The sequence below is a fragment of the Aphelocoma coerulescens genome, chromosome 5, assembly GCF_041296385.1.
Source record: "Aphelocoma coerulescens isolate FSJ_1873_10779 chromosome 5, UR_Acoe_1.0, whole genome shotgun sequence".
Lineage (NCBI taxonomy): Eukaryota > Metazoa > Chordata > Aves > Passeriformes > Corvidae > Aphelocoma > Aphelocoma coerulescens.
This window is the reverse complement of record NC_091019.1, coordinates 13,118,923-13,134,588: the sequence shown is the minus strand read 5'-3', so window position 1 is coordinate 13,134,588 and position 15,666 is coordinate 13,118,923. Positions and strand designations below refer to the sequence as shown.

Sequence of the window (15,666 nt, the reverse complement as noted above, 5' to 3'; positions counted from 1 at the left end):
CAGCTCCTGACTGCAGAGATCTTCCCAAGCCAGAATAACGCAGGTGCAACACTGCACTGGCTGGAGGAACACAGTTATCATCAGACAGATGTTCCTCCTTTAGACATGCAGTGAAATAAATCCTGTCACAGGCAGTTCATGTGCATTCTTCAGGATCTTAAAAGCATCTGGCAGGTTTTTTTTTCTGGCAACCATCTTGGAAGTCAGTGAACAGGTCACAGCTGAAGAAATGTTTCAAGAAGCAAGCAACAGATGTAGCCAACACCCTGAGAGAGCATCCTTGACTGCTACCAAGTTTGGAGGCTTCTTGTTCAAAATATAACTCATTGAGTGGTCCTTTGCAAGTCCTCTGCAACTGGATGGTTCAGGCTGACAAAAATTTGAAAGTAGAAGAAAACCAAAGGTGAGCTGAGAAAGCCCCATAAAAAGATGAGCTTAGCTGTGTAAATGAATATACCTCAGTGTTATATGACTCTAAGCCAACTTGATGAGATTCATTTAAAATAATCTTCCCATTCAGCTTTATGACAACCTGTGACCTCCAGGCCTTGCATCAGTAGGTGGCTCAAGTAGGCTGAATAAGGAGAAAAATCCATAAATGATTTGATTTTTCTAGCTCAGAGCTTTGGCCATGTGCCTAGTACACTCTCAATTATTTTAAGTCATTCAGCCACAGCAATAAAAATATCTCCTTATTAATAAGAACTAGATGTTTATTTGCCAGTTTAGAGCCTTAGGAAGGACAGAATATCTCCAGTTTCTGACAGAAGAAAAACCTGGAATTGGGCCTTTACTCCTCCTCTGATCAAGATGATCTCATCAATACTCAGAGCTATGAGACTGAGACTTCCTCCAGTGCCTGGTGACCATCACTGTCAGCAGCACTAACACAGATGGTGAGCAGTTTACTAAGAACCTGGGCAAAAGCAGGAACCTCTCACAGGGCATCCTGGAATTTTGGTCATGCTTGGTGCTTCGTACCAGTGTTGGGTGGTTACAAATCTGTAGATATCTGCATTCTGATGACCTTCCTGCTTCTTTCAACTCTGCAGTTTTCTGCAATCTCTGTCTCTCTGTTTTGTGCCAGATTTCAAGGGACCAAATGCCGGTGGCAGCATGGGATTCCTTCTCTTCAAGTTTGGGCACAACTTACTTGGCCAGTGATTGTGTAGCATCATAGAACAATTAAGGCTGAAAAAGACCTCAGAGCTGATCAGGTCCAACTGTTAATCCAGCCATGTTCACCAGGTGCACATCCACATGTTTTTTGAGCACTTCCAGGGATGGTGATTCCACCACTTCCCCAGACAGCCCATTGCATTGCCTGACAACCCTTTTCTTGAAGAGATTTTCCCTAATATCCAATCTGAACTTTCCCTGGCACAACTTGAGGCCATTTCCTCTCATCCTGTCTCTTGTTATCTGGGAGACCGACCCCACCCAGCTACATCCTCCTGTAGAGGGTGATAAGGTCTCCCCTGAGCCTCCTTTCCTCCAGACTGAACAACCCAAGCTCCCTCAGCTGCTCCTCTGAATTGTAAAGCAGAGGGATACAAAATCAGCCACCTTCCAGAGAGGCTCTTAGGCTATTCCTAGGTGCAGTGCCTGCATCTTGTGCCTCGTGACTTGATCTGGTGACTTCAAGCCTATTGTCTTCTATTTCACAGGAGAGTACAATGATAGAAACATCCCCATCTTTTAAGGGGATGAAGCCAACAAGGAATGAACAGGCCACAAGGTCTGTCTGCAGATTTCAGTGCTCAAGGAAATGCAAAGCCAGGCAAGAATTTAAGCAAGAGAAGAATACAGTAACTCCAGGTTCTGAAGATTTACAAAGTTTTATGGTATGACTTAACTAAAACGAAGAACCTCAACACTCACTGCATTTTCATAGCTATCATTAGCTGAAATACGTGAGAGGAAGAGTGGGTGCATTCTCCAGAAGGACTCACTAGCTGACACAAAGGTAAAACACAACTGCAGCTGAAACTTCCACTTGAAAAAATAGCACTGGTTACATAAAACACCCAGGTACCTCTAAGGGTCTCCACTTAAAGAATGCTTGCTCTAATAGTGAAGATTTCTATCCATGATGTTCTCCATGCTTTCAGACAACTGCAGTTTCTCTTAATGAATAAAAGCTTCCCTTCACCTCCTGCTAAAAAGATCCCCAAAGATATGTTAATTTTTCTTTAATGTATTATCTTTTCCATCACCCCAGCTGTCTTGTCTGCCTTTTTCTCAAGGACTGATGCAATTGCAAATACTTTCCTGCCTCCCATGATAGATTTTATTAATGACATCAAACGGTTTCATGCTTTGCCTCGTTATGAAGTTCTGTGCTGGTAGTGGATATTGCATTCCTTTGTGTAAGTTCTGTAATTTTTCTGAGTTTTGATTAGGCCATTAATCACAACACAACTATGCTAATCCAGACCATACTGGTGTCCAAACAACACTACAATAACCACTCTTTAATAACCATTCCCCTTTGCCTAACACCTGTACAGATTTTCTCTGCTTAGGTAGTAGTCCTTTTTAAAAATATGGGAGAAGATGAGGACTAAAGGAACATGATTGTGTTTCAGTAAAATTTCTTCAAATAATTTGGATAGGGCTGACCCTATGAGCTTAGCTCATTATGTGGGATTTGACCTCACATCCTTGTGACTTTACTGCTAGTTGAAAACATTCAACATCTGTCAATACTTGGCCTTAAACAATGCAAAGTACTTGAAAATTCATAGTTGAGAAGGAATATAAATAGCACTGAAATTTTTGCTCCTCAGTAGCCTGACACTGAAAACCTTCTGCTGACTGTATTAGGTCTCCTTCCATTTACTAACCAAAATCCTGGCTCCTTTCAAAATAGCTGCTGACAGGTCAACACCTAAAGAGATCACCCTGCCAAAGAGCACAATTGAGCAGCATTTGGCAGCCTGCTATCCTCATTTCTCTCAAATGTCTTAGATTTTGCATTGTTCCATTTGGCTACTGAGAAGTATTGAGATCCACACTTCAAAATTATGTTTTATGTGACCCCACAGAGGTTACATACGTGCCTGTGCACATCCATATGTAAGGCACAGGCACTGTGTTACATACGAATCTCAAAAAATGAGGAATGTAGTATTGGGGGGGAAAGGCACATACTGAATCCATTTCCTTCTTGTGGCCAAGGTTTGCTTCCTTTGTCACACCTACAGCCACCTGCTTTATCTGAGATGCCTGAAGTACAGAGGTTACCTATCCCAGGACAAAGCACACTCAGCACTTCAGAGGATGAAAGTCCAGCAGGTGTTAACTGCAGCACAGTACAGAAGGAACCCCTTGCATTATCCCTGCACACAGCCAGCCCACTGCAGGAGACTGTCTGAGCAGGGCAGAGGAGCTCCTGGGAGTCTGACTCCTTCCCTGAGCCCACTAAGTGTTTAACACACTGGGTCTGAACAAGCCTTTGTTTGACTTAGTACCTGTCCAACAGCAAATAACCCAGAGAGAGCATGTAATGGAGCACACCACAAAGGCTTTCTTTCTCCAAAATATTCTTTCAGCCCCCAGAGATTTAGGGGAGGCAGAGTTCCCAAGTCAAAGGCCGTGCTCTGGTGTCCTACAGCCCTGACTGAATTTCCCAGAAATACAGGGAAACAACCCTGGAAAGTAGACAAGCCCCAAACCTTGACAAATGAACTGAGGAACATACACAGAGTGGTTTTCCTCCTTAGTTCCATTTCTTTCTCCCAACCTTTCACCATTTGATGCCTCTGGCTCTGTTAGAGGACAGTCAGAAGGCATCTCTGACTGACCACCTCAGTCACCTCTCTTCCATTTCAGTCTGATTATCCCTTGTTCAAAGAACAAGGTCTAGGGCAGACACACGTGGCTGAATGAAGGAACTCCCTACTTCAGGCTGTGCATGCAACTCTTTTCCTAGAGCTGGCACCTGTCTAACCCAACAAGAAGCCAGCTCAGGAGGGTTCCTGGCAGACAGCTCAGCTCTGAGTTGACCATGCACTGGAGCCAAGGCAGAGGAGAGGGTAAGACTGTTTGGTGATGAGCAGTGAAAAAAAGCTCAGCTTCTGTGGAACTGTGCAGATGGGACTGCTCTGGAACCTGGACACTTCCTCATGTACCTCCCATGAGGAAAACAAGCTGGCCCCATCTGTGGGTGGGTATAAATCACACAGCGATCTCAGGTGCTGCCTTACAAATAAAGCTAATGGTTGACCTTTTGGGGTATGAAAAGGTCTGGGTTTGCAGGTACAGAGTCAGCTATGGCTTTGCAGCAAGACAAGAAGTGCCCTCCTCATGCACATCTATCACACAAGCCTGTTAACAGTCAAGTGATTTTAGTGCTCTCTTATGGAATATTACAGCTTACTGTGCTTGGAAACAGGCAACATAATTTCCCAAGTTTCAATAAATTCTATTAGTTACCCCACATTTAATTTTTCTTCAAGAAACTTGCTAATACCAGCTCATTTCAGAAGTCTCCAGACAGCCAGCTTTGGTTTTGTGAAGGGGAGGAAGAAAACAGGTTTGTTTTGCTTCATTGTACAACAAAGTTTACTCTTAAATTGCTTTTTAACTATTAATAGCATTCCCTTATAATGCACCTAGTGTTTAATAGTACAACAGCAGAAACACAGCTCCTTCTCTGGCTCTCTTCTGGCTGTGATTCACTTCCCAGGCAGCCCAAAGTACATTAGGTGTGTGACTGGAAACAGGATTAGGTGTTCTGCCCATAAAAGAATAAAAGCATGTCCTTCATGCAGTATTTCACGAAGCTCTCTCTAGTAAAGTGCAGGTAACGCTGTGATAGAATTAAGTTACACTAGGAGTAGGTGATCCAAAAGACAGGAACAGGAGTCACCTGGACTCAGGTGCCTAAGTAGTGGCTAAAACACACCAGGGAAGAACTCTGATCCAAACATCCCTATTCTTTGTGTGAAACTTCAGTGCAACTCTTAGAATGTAAGCCTATATATAATTGGATACAGTAACTGGAAAACAAACTTAAAAGATGGTATGTGCAAATGTCCCAGAAATACAGGAAATTATTACAGTAGCCTGGAATGCAGAGAAGGCCCAGCCCTTGACAACTGCTAGGTTAACCAGAATCAAGACACTTTGTATTGTTATCCCTCTGGAATGTTAACCTTGCTAAGCCCTCACACATTTTGGAAATCTGCCCATCAGTTATGAAGTTCATGCTTTCATAATAACAACAACATCTAAAAAAAAAAAAAGAAAAAAAACCCCCATGTGTATTTTTTATTTAGAGCAGTGTAAGTGTTACCGATAGCAGAGTACTCTTTCTGGAAGTCAAATCACCAAAAACTCCACCAAACCAAGCAGAGACTGCAATCTCTGATCCTCCTCTCACTTCCCTTTCAGAATAATAAAACGTGTTATTTAGAACAATTTCTTAAATTTGAAAAAAGGGAAGGTTAAGAACAGACGTCAGAAACCTTTTCCGTTCTGAGACCCCATCCCCAGGTACCCACGCAACCCATGAATAAATCCAAGAGGATCGTGCAGTGCCAGAACATGCAAGTCCTAGAACATACTTTTGTGAAAACGAGCCAAATTTATCTGAGCATAAGCTAGAATTAGAAAAATAGCAGATGGCAAATTGCAGCACCACTGAAATTCCAACAGCTTGTTTTGAAATGTTGAGTTAATTCTTAAAATAAGGCTTTGGAGTTGAAATAAGATTCTCTAGAGATCCAGGAAACTTGGTTCAGACACAGCAACTCAGATTATTTTCAAAAGTTGACTGGATATTATTAGCCAGCTGCAGTTTTGGACATTCTCCTCACATCAGAGGTCTGCTCTAGGTGTTCCTCTGACAGTCATAAGGGAGGACTTTTCCCAGCCCTGAAGCTGGTTGTACTTCAGATGCAGTAACTTCATAACCTCGTTGCCACTCTGCTGTATGGGTCCCTACACTGGGGAGCAAGTTCCCTCACAAAGACTAAGGCATATTATTTTGCTTTTTAGGCCACAGCTACATTAGTGAAGAGGAGAAGGACTAAAATCCTTGGGTTTAGTGCCCTTGGCAGGCTGAATGAAGCCAAATCCCCTGTAGGCTTCCTGCTTAGGCTGAACCACTGAGTCACACTGGGCACCGAGAGTTTCTTTGCTTTCTTGGGCGAAACAAACCAGTTTTGGGAGTGAGGGGAGGAACCTCCCCTTCCACACCTTTCTTCTCTCCTACGCCTGTTCAAGAATTAGAAGTAAACAGGATGGTTCTTTTGTCCTCCAGGAAATGCTTTTTCCCCTGGCACCACCACCAGACAAATTCAGGATACTCCAAAAGCCACCCTGGGCACGCTGCTATTCCCACGTCCTTGTGGAAGGACAAACAACACAGGAAAGCCTTGCTTTGAAGCTGCCAGCCAGGGCTTTTCATCGCTCGGAAGAAATGAAGCACTTGCCTTGTCAATCCCTCCCAAAGCAGCTTGCTTACAGCTCCAGGGGAAAACAACCCGGGAAATTAAAGGCAGGAGCCGGAGGCAGAAGCGCGGCCGCGGCTCCACCTCGCGGCCCCGGCCCGGATTGGCAGGAGCACAGAGCCTCGTCCCGCTGCCCCTCGGCCCTGCACACGGGACAGCCCCGGCTACAAACGCAGCAACAGCATCCGAAACAGAACGCTCCCCTCTGGGAACTAGCGCTGATCTCACCTCCCACATAATTTATCCTCATCACCTTCCAAAAACTTCCCCGGGTGGCGCAGCTGCCTTCTCTCCTCTGAAATCAGTGTGGCTCCGTCGTTCTAGGTCAAAAACATCCCTCGAAGCAACACCTGCACCAGGCATCTTTCTCAGCGCTACGCTTCCTTTTGGAGCAAAACCAAGAAGCAGCTGAGCCCAGCCTTTCCTCCATCCAGAAGGTTCTGGCCAGGTGGGCTCAGCGCTTGGCCCAGCTGCCGGGGCTCTGCGCCACAGGTGCTGGCACTTAGCTGGATGTCTCCAGTCAGGCACAAAGCCTGCAATTTAACGAGCTGCACGGGAAGGCAAAGCAAAAATAAAGTTGTTTAATAAGGTGGTGCTTTCTCAAGGGCAGCTGCTGAGGCCAGAGCTGTGAGCACCCCACAAATGGTCGTGTAGAGACCACAGAGCCTGCCTGTATAGACCCAGTGTCAGTAATGTGGTAACATTGCCTCTGACTTCCAGGATCTGGCACAGGAGAGTTTTAAGGTTTTCTTCCTCAAGTTTCTTGCTGTTCTAGTCCCATACCAGACTCTATAAATAATTATTTGTATGTGTATTTTCTTTTTTTGTACATTTCACTGTAGAGGTGGATTTATCACAGTCAGTATTTCTTAAGGCACAGCTGTTTCAGCAGACAGTGATCAAGCCTAACATTAAAGTCAGGTCACAATTTACATTACAAACATTGATTTCTGGAATCTTACTACCTTTGAATAAAAATGTCCTGCAAGCAGAAATAAAGCTCTGTGGATAAAAAAATTAGAAGAACTAAAAATACTAAAGAACTAAAACAGTGACACAGTTTTGCACCTACTACCACTGGTTTTATGAACCTATTTCCGCTATTCACCAGCAATCTGACCCTTTAAAAATCCTGTTTTCTCTGTGCAAAACAAAGTGGACACATGCAGATGATGTCCAAGTGCCCATTAGAAGGGACTGGCAGCTGCAGCCAAAGTCTCGTGGCCACCAGGACAGGACAGTTTGTACTGCTTAAACAAACATGCTAATGAAGGTTTGCTTTAGAAAAAATAAGAAACATTTGAGCACCCTGAACATTAAATCCTCATTTACTGATGGGAAGTGTTGTATTTCTTTCCAACACCTAGGCACAGTGCCACTACTTCAACAAGCTGCTTAATTTTCTCTCTAATGCCTAAATCTATGTGATGGATATACGGTGCCATATCACCCTCAGCTGGGAATTGCCTGAACTTTGTTTTCTGTCACAGTCTGTATGCTCTTCCAACGTTTTAGTGATTGTGAAAGATCAGTAAAGAAGGACTACTTTGAAACTCTTTGAAAAGGGAAAAAAATTCACAAGGGAACTTCAAGCAACAGTAAACCCGAGACCTGTTGTGCAGCACAAAACATTTAATGAGAAGAAGCAGCCTTTCAACTGTAACAAATAATGAGACATGCCACTGCAGGACCACTGCTGGAAGACATTTAAGAGAGCATCAGAAGAGTGAGTGCTCCACTTTCGGGAAGCATTTTGTTCCCAGGGTCCCATCCTTGTGGATCAATACAGTATTTATTGTTGGCAGTGACTATGAGTAACCACTGATGCCGTTACATGGACATCTCAAAGGCATTTTCATCAGTCTTTCCTTCTAAATTAAAATTGGTGTGCAAAGGCTGTCATCCAAATTCAGCAGGAACATAAGCAGCACAGCACTTTCAACACATTAATGATGAACAGGGATCTTTGGGGCAGTTTCATCCCACCCTTGAGGCCAGTGCTGGCCCGAGGGGCAGTGCCACTCTGCCTGCAAGATACTTCCATCCCTTCTCTGGTTCTAATATCAACATTTGTCAAGTGACCTGGCAGGAACTTTTTATCTGGTCAAGTTTCACCACAATGCAGTGTAAATGGTAGAAGTAGCTTACAGGAGACAAGGGGGATGGTAAATATTTCAGCTGGAGAATGCAGAAAACTTGAAACTGAATATTCTTGATCCTATTGCTGATGCATTTTCCTGAGAGACTCAGGTTCTGCCTTCAAATTGGACGGACAAATGAATTAAGAGTGAAACAAGCTTGTGCTCCTCAGTGTTTATTTGGTTCTGCCTTGTGTTTCTGGAGGGCTGTGCCAGTGGGAGAGACAGGAAAATATATAACTTGTAAAACTTGCATCAGCTTTGATTTAGTAGAAGTTCCATGATGCTTAAGCTACAGCAGTTTTTTACATGAACAATGACTGAAAAGTCAGTGGATCCTGACCTTGACTGGGTTAGGTAGCAGCTACAGTCTCACAGGAGAAAGCTCTCGTGCACAGCCTCTAAGTGCATGAACCTCTTCTCTCAGCTGCTGAATTTCTTCTGTTCTATCTCTTGCTGTCCTCAAGGTTATTCAGCTCCTCTTTATCATACTGCTATTCTCTTGCACAGTAACAATGTTTCCCAGCTGTATTCCAACAGGGGGTTTCATTAGCAAACTCTTCATTATTTCAGAGAGGTCATTAATGAAAGCATCACGTTTGGCCCCAGGCAGATTCCTTGAAGATCTCTAGTAGTCAAACCCCCTCTAGCCTCATAACTCCTCCTAAGGAGGTGCCAGCCTCGATTTACATCCTCAAATCCTGAAGCTTCCTCATAATACCCAGTGTGTGATTTATCTTAATCTGCTGAGCACTGAATTAACAATGCATTGTAACGTTATAATGAGCCAGATTTGCAGAAAGTTGTAGATTTCTTAAAATGCAGCATTTCTATCCTAATGCAAGCAGGAAGAAGATGATGGCCTAGGACAGTAACAACTTACGAGAGGACTAAAAGGCAAAACATTTGTACTGTATCAGAAACAGACAAAACAGTATGAACTGACCTGAAATATAGTGGTCCCAGAGAAAGCCACACATAGAATGTGATCCCAGCAATATCAAAGAGGTAGCAAAATGCTCATTATTAATTTATCAGGAAGTTGTAAAGAAAGGAAATGGTTGGTTTTTTTCAAGAAGCAGAAATCTTTATGTATCACACACTTCTATTAAAATACAACAGTGATGAGCATTAATTAACTAGTAATCCACATTAATCAAAGAAAGTGTTTCATTATTGTCCAAAATAAAACAAAGGGCCTCTTTAGACTTGAGTTGCATGCCAAGTAATTAGCACAGCCACCCAACAACTTGGCCAGCTGAAGAAGCAAATATTCACCAGCCAGACCAACCAATGGAGGGAACATTTTTTTGTCCAGTCACCTCCCGGTTCTTGCAGCATGGAAAGGAGTTGCCATAGCAGGGTCAATCACTACCCTGGCTTACCTGGAATGAGTAGAGCACCAGAACACTTAGTGAGTGACAATTATCAAAAGTGTAAGATACACCAATATAATTTTACAGCTCCAGGAGTCAGCAGGGACACTTAGTTCTTGTGCTTCCTGATGCTGTCAGATTAGGATCTTCTTCCCTCCACTTTCCTCCACTCTCTCATCTTTGTTCACTCCCCCACAGTTCCCAGTTACAGTGCACAACCTGTTTCCTCTCTCCAGTCAAGAATTCTGTCATATCAAACTTGGCATCAAGCCTTATTTCTTGCTCCTTGTGCCATATGACCTGTTCCCATTCTCTGTTTTGTTTCATTTTTAAACACCTGGCAGATTTTTAAACTCCTTTATTCTACACTATACTTAACATTAGGTTATCTTAATAAAACACAGTCAACTTGTAAGCACAGAATTAGGTCTTCTTTCTAATCTGATGTCTAAAAGGTATCTGGAAAGTTTATTTGGGGCATATGATCCTGAAAAGCACTGTTTATGTTGGATCAAATAATAAGTAACCTAAGCCAAACATTGCTGTATGCAAAAACTACATTGGAAGCTTTATATTTTATTTTTATTATAAACACACATATGCACCTGAACACAAGAAAAAACGTGCAGATTACCATTCAAAGATTTTTAAAAGGTTAAAACATTATGAAGAATACAGTACCATTAAGCTAAGATTTCTTAAATATGTTTATATATTACTTACAAGAACAATTTACAAGGCTATGAAAAATATAGCCAAGAATTAATGAATCAGGAGATACCAGGATTAAAACTGCACATATTCATTATGATCTACAACTTTACTGCATGCACAGGTACTATTTCTTCTATGTGAGCCATGCTTTATTCAGATTTAAGACAGATTGATTGCTCTCTTATTGACCTGCTCTCCACTATTTGATTTTGTTCTTACTTGTTCACTGGGCAAAAGCCAGTCCTGTACTCAGCACACACTGTTCCATTACTGCTTTAAAGGAGCAGTATTGGACTTCAGTGGGTGTGAATCTTCCTCCCTGTCCTCCCACATAGAAATGATTTCACAGCAGAGAGGGCACGTCTGTGCCAGGCAATGGAGCAGAGTTAACCCGGCTGGTCAGTAACTGCCCAGCAAACACAGCCCACGCTGCCCACAGCACAGGATGCTTCAGAGGGTACCAAAAGCAGGTTAGATGGGCACCATGCCTGTGCTAAACCCCTTGGCTCCCAGGACAGCTAATCTGAGCTGACATCTGTGCTGCTTGCAGGGCCAGAGAGGCTGAGAAATGACTGCTGGGCTGCACTGACACTGACAGCGCTGATGGGCTCTGCCTCAGGCCTGCCTATTATAAGGAGTATGAAACCTACAGAAGGTTTTATCCCTAAAACTCTATGTCTGAGTTAATACTGCTGATACCTACAGATAGAAATCTTCCAGAAAAAAAACCCCAAACCATTATTTAAGGAAGGTATCAAAGTTAGTATGCTTTAATTAAAATGGCTTAGTGCACAAACATTTCTGGTGGAAGTGGTGAGACTTTCCAGGAAAGCTCTAGAACCAGACTGTTTTATTGGTGTAAAGCACATTAAAAATTACTGGGTAGACACTAGACAAGAGCTAAGGCTCTTTGTCTGAATCAGGCCTTGAGTGACTGGCCCCAGATACCCTTGACCAGCAATTCCTCTTGATATTACCACCTATGGTATAGTACCAGACTGTTTTACTAGTAAATCTAAGAGATCCTTTTATTCATGCAGTTCCTTAAACCAGGAACTTCTTACTTCTAAATAAACAAACATGCTTAAATGTCTGAAAGCCAATAGAAAATTACCATCTTTGGTGACATGTGATAAAAAAATCAAATCAGGTTTTTCTCATCCTCGTCCCATAGTAGTGGTCACACCCCAGGATTTTTACCTCAGTAAGTCATGGAAAATAACTCTGACACTCAGCTCTGTCTTCATTGGCAATGTCTTTATTTCACAAAAGTGTACATACCCATTTGTTAAAATAATAATAATAATAATAATAATAATAATAATAATAATAATAATAATAATAATAATAATAATATTGTAGTGTTGAGTGTGTTGTGTCCATGTTAAATATATCCATAAGGCCCTAAATAACAATTGGCATGTTTGTAGGTGTTGCACACTCAATTTTCTTGAAAAATCTATTTTTAATTTATAAGATACTGTTTGAAAGCAGGTTCTGTTTGCACAAAAGGCTGTGCTCAGTAGATCCCTGTGTACACTCAGAACTGAGGGTCAGCCTGGAGCATCCAGACGATCCTGTTTACTAATTCATGGAGTGTTTCACAGTGTGCCAGAAGGACACAACTGTAGTATTCTCACTTCTTGGTATTCTGCAGTGGTGGAGAGCTTATTGGATTTTCCTCAGTCCCCTGTCACGCTTTAAGCATTTCTAGATCATTAATGATCAATAGATCCGTTTAGATAAGAATAATAATGCAGACAATTGAAAAACATCCAGGCTTCCTGGAAGGGCTTCTGGTCACAGTCACAAATGAATTTGCTGTTCAGTCCTCCCCTGAGGAATAACTGTGCTGTTGGAAGAGCTCATCTTGGAATACCAGAGATGCTAGCTTTGATGATTCCCTAGTAACTGCAGTGTAGTATTTGGGTTGTTTGTCCAAACACTGCACAATTATGTTGCCTTTAAATTTATCATCTTTATTGAGATTCTGAGCTCTCCTTAGACCCTATGACCTCATTGTATATTTAGTTACCTCAGCAGCCTCCACAGCTGCAAAAGTAAAAATGTTATCTCTTAAAGAGCTTCTTTCCCAGTTTTGGAGCTGCAGTTTTTCTAAGTCCCAAGGAGGAAATACCCAAGATCCAAGAACACAGAGTTCTTACTGTCCATATATGTGAAGTCACCTTCAGTCTCTGCTTCAGGTTCACCCTCCCTTTTGCCCATCCCCTGTGCTTCCTGTTACGTGTGCAATAACAAAGGTTTGGAAAGAAGCAGGCAAGGGTCTGCACTTTAATATCCTGGGAGGTCGGGTGGACAACTGTGTGTAGGAAGGACAGTCCCAACAGCCCCACAAAGGAATTGCTTTCCTTCCTGCATTACACACCCTCCCCACTCCTGGACACGCCACAGGCCTTTCATACACACCCACTTCTGCCTCCAGCCACCCTTCCAGCTGCTTTGCTGCCTCCTGTGTAGGGGACACATGCACTAAAATTCCTCTGCTGTCTGTGACCACCCACCACAGCAGGTGTGAGTCCCTGGTGTAGTAGCCACAGGCACCTTGGGCCAATTCAGGTAACTGAAAGAGTGGCTGGTAAACTCAGATTTCTCTTATTTCTCATATTTCTCCAGTTCTGATGGAGATCTTTTTATCCAACAGTTTATCTACATGTTCAGTGATCTTAATCTTCATTGCCAGGTTTATCACCTCTTGAAGGATGCCAGTCAGACTCATGGTCCATCATTTCCAGAATCCTTTCTAGAGCCATTTCTGTGGATGGGACAGACTTCAGCAATATTCTTGATTTTCTCTTGTTGAAATAACTTTTACCCATTTTAATTTTTTTTTCTTCCCCATCCTGTGCAAGGTGCTCCTCAAACTCTCTCTTAACCCTCCTAATGTCCTGGTTACGTTTGGTCTGTCATATGGAGTTTCGTGGTCTATTCTGAAGGACAAAATTCCTGTTACAAATGCCAGTCCTTCCTACATGGAAATCACCTTTAATTTTCTATTTAGTCCTGAAGGGCTTTTGCTGGACCACTCTAATTTCTTTTCAAATTTCAGCACAGAGTTTGTCTTGAATGCTAATACAGGATTTCTCACAAGTGTCTAGGCTACCTTGAGGCTTCTTGCTTTTTAGTCTGCTCCTTCCTTAATCCTTTTCCTTCCTTTTAACCACTTGCCATATTAGTATGCAGTTCCCTTTCTTTAAACTGAACACTTGTGTCCTGGATTTATTTGTTTAGTCTCTCCTGCTGCAGGGTTAAGCCTAATCATCCTGCAATTGCTATTAGATCGTCTCTCCCACATGCTTCTTGAGCTGGTCCTGTGCACCACTCAGGACAAAAGCCAGGACAGAGCTTTTCTGGGATTGTAGACTACTCGTTCTGGAAAGCAGCTCCAAAAATTGTATTTCTATATCCTGTCATAGGTGATGAGGCATTTATTGTGTTGGTAGCTGATACCTCCCAATATTAATACCTGTCCTGACTTTGCAGGTGCTCTAAACTCTATCCTCTATCTAAATCCTGGCTGAGAGTAGGGGTAATTATACAATCATTACATTTTTATTATTACAGTAGGACACTTCGAACCAGAGGGATTTCAGACTCGGTTTGTTTTTTTTTTTTCCAACAACAATAATTTGTTTTGGTTACAGTGTATTTTAGACTCCAAAACTGCTGCCAGCCCTCTGCATGCACATCCTGTTCTGTCAATTTGTATAAAGTTGATAGGCTGGGAACATCACATCCACCAATTACTCCCTTCCTGCAAGGTCTCTGAGGTGCCTCTCTCATCGTATGAAGCCAAGCACCCTGGTTCTCCCCATTTCATTTTCCATGCTTCCAGCCCTGGCAAGGTTTGCCCTTGGTCTGTTGCCCCCTCATTGGGCACATTGTCAGCTGACAGGGGAAGGAGCCTGATGTGCCTTCCCTACTCACTGCACTTGTGGTGCTTTCCTTGCAGCTCTTTAGACATGCACTGAACATTATCCATGGGCATTTTGGGGATCACAGCCCTCTGACATCTGTGCTCCTCTACATCTGTCAGCGTCCTCACAGTTTATAGCACTTTCTTATGTTTTCAGGGCCACCAGCCTGGCTCTCTTCTAGCCAAGGTTTCAACCCTTCCTTCCTGTTCCCCGTCTTCTGAAATATTCCCCATTTCCTGATGTATGTCAATCTCTTATGCCAGTATCAAAACTAAATAATTTCTAACTGAATATTATGTTATTTTCAGCTCATGAACAGCAACTGATCATCATCTTCTTAAGAACTTCGAATCTATTACAGATTAGACTGCTACCAGAGCACAGAATTTCTAAAATGTTGTTGTTTTATGAAAGGTTATTAACAGGCAGCTGCCAGATTATTAGGAGACAGCTTAAGCATTATACTTATCCAGACAAGAACAGCATCAACACTGTAGTGCAATCTTCTCCCATGCAGTTCTACTTGTTTATTGTCATCATGCCCAGGAGAAATTCCAAGAGGGAAAAGGGATTGTAATGAGTCTCATGAAGCCTCATTCATGCCAAGCTGTTACAGATAATGATTCAGAGAGGGAGAAAAGGATATGGGGCAGCATCCAGAAGCTGGAGACGTTAAACCACCAGTGCCTGTTTGCAAAGTTCAGATTAAAAAAACATTCCCTAGCACTTCAGCTTCACCTTGCAGGGTGCCAAACTCTCTCCAGCACGTGTGTTCAGGGGGGAGTTCAGCTCTGCTCTGCATTGGGGCAGCCTCACCTCGACTCCTGGGGGCAGTTTTGGGTGCCACAGCATAGAAGAGACATTAATGTATTAGAGAATGTCCAAAGGAGGCCATGAGGATGGTGAAGGGTCTGGAGGGGAAGCCTTGTGAGGAGAAGCTGAGGTCTCTGAGTTTGTTCAGCCTGGAGAAGAGAAGACTGAGGGGAGACCTCATTGTGGTCTTCAATATCCTCACAAAGGGAAGAGGAGGGATGGACACTGATCT

At 42.8% G+C, this 15,666-nt stretch overlaps 1 protein-coding gene across 1 annotated transcript in view; it reads right to left on the bottom strand.

Moving 5' to 3' along the window:
- The window catches only part of GALNT18 (polypeptide N-acetylgalactosaminyltransferase 18), a 235,843-nt gene extending 229,022 nt beyond the window's left edge, over positions 1–6,821 (bottom strand). Inside the window, exon 1 of the mRNA XM_069016617.1 lies at positions 6,687–6,821. Coding sequence (XP_068872718.1) covers positions 6,687–6,708 — 22 coding nt within the window. The 5' untranslated portion in view covers positions 6,709–6,821. The remainder of the gene's footprint in view (positions 1–6,686) is intronic.
- Between the last annotated feature and the right edge of the window lie 8,845 nt (positions 6,822–15,666).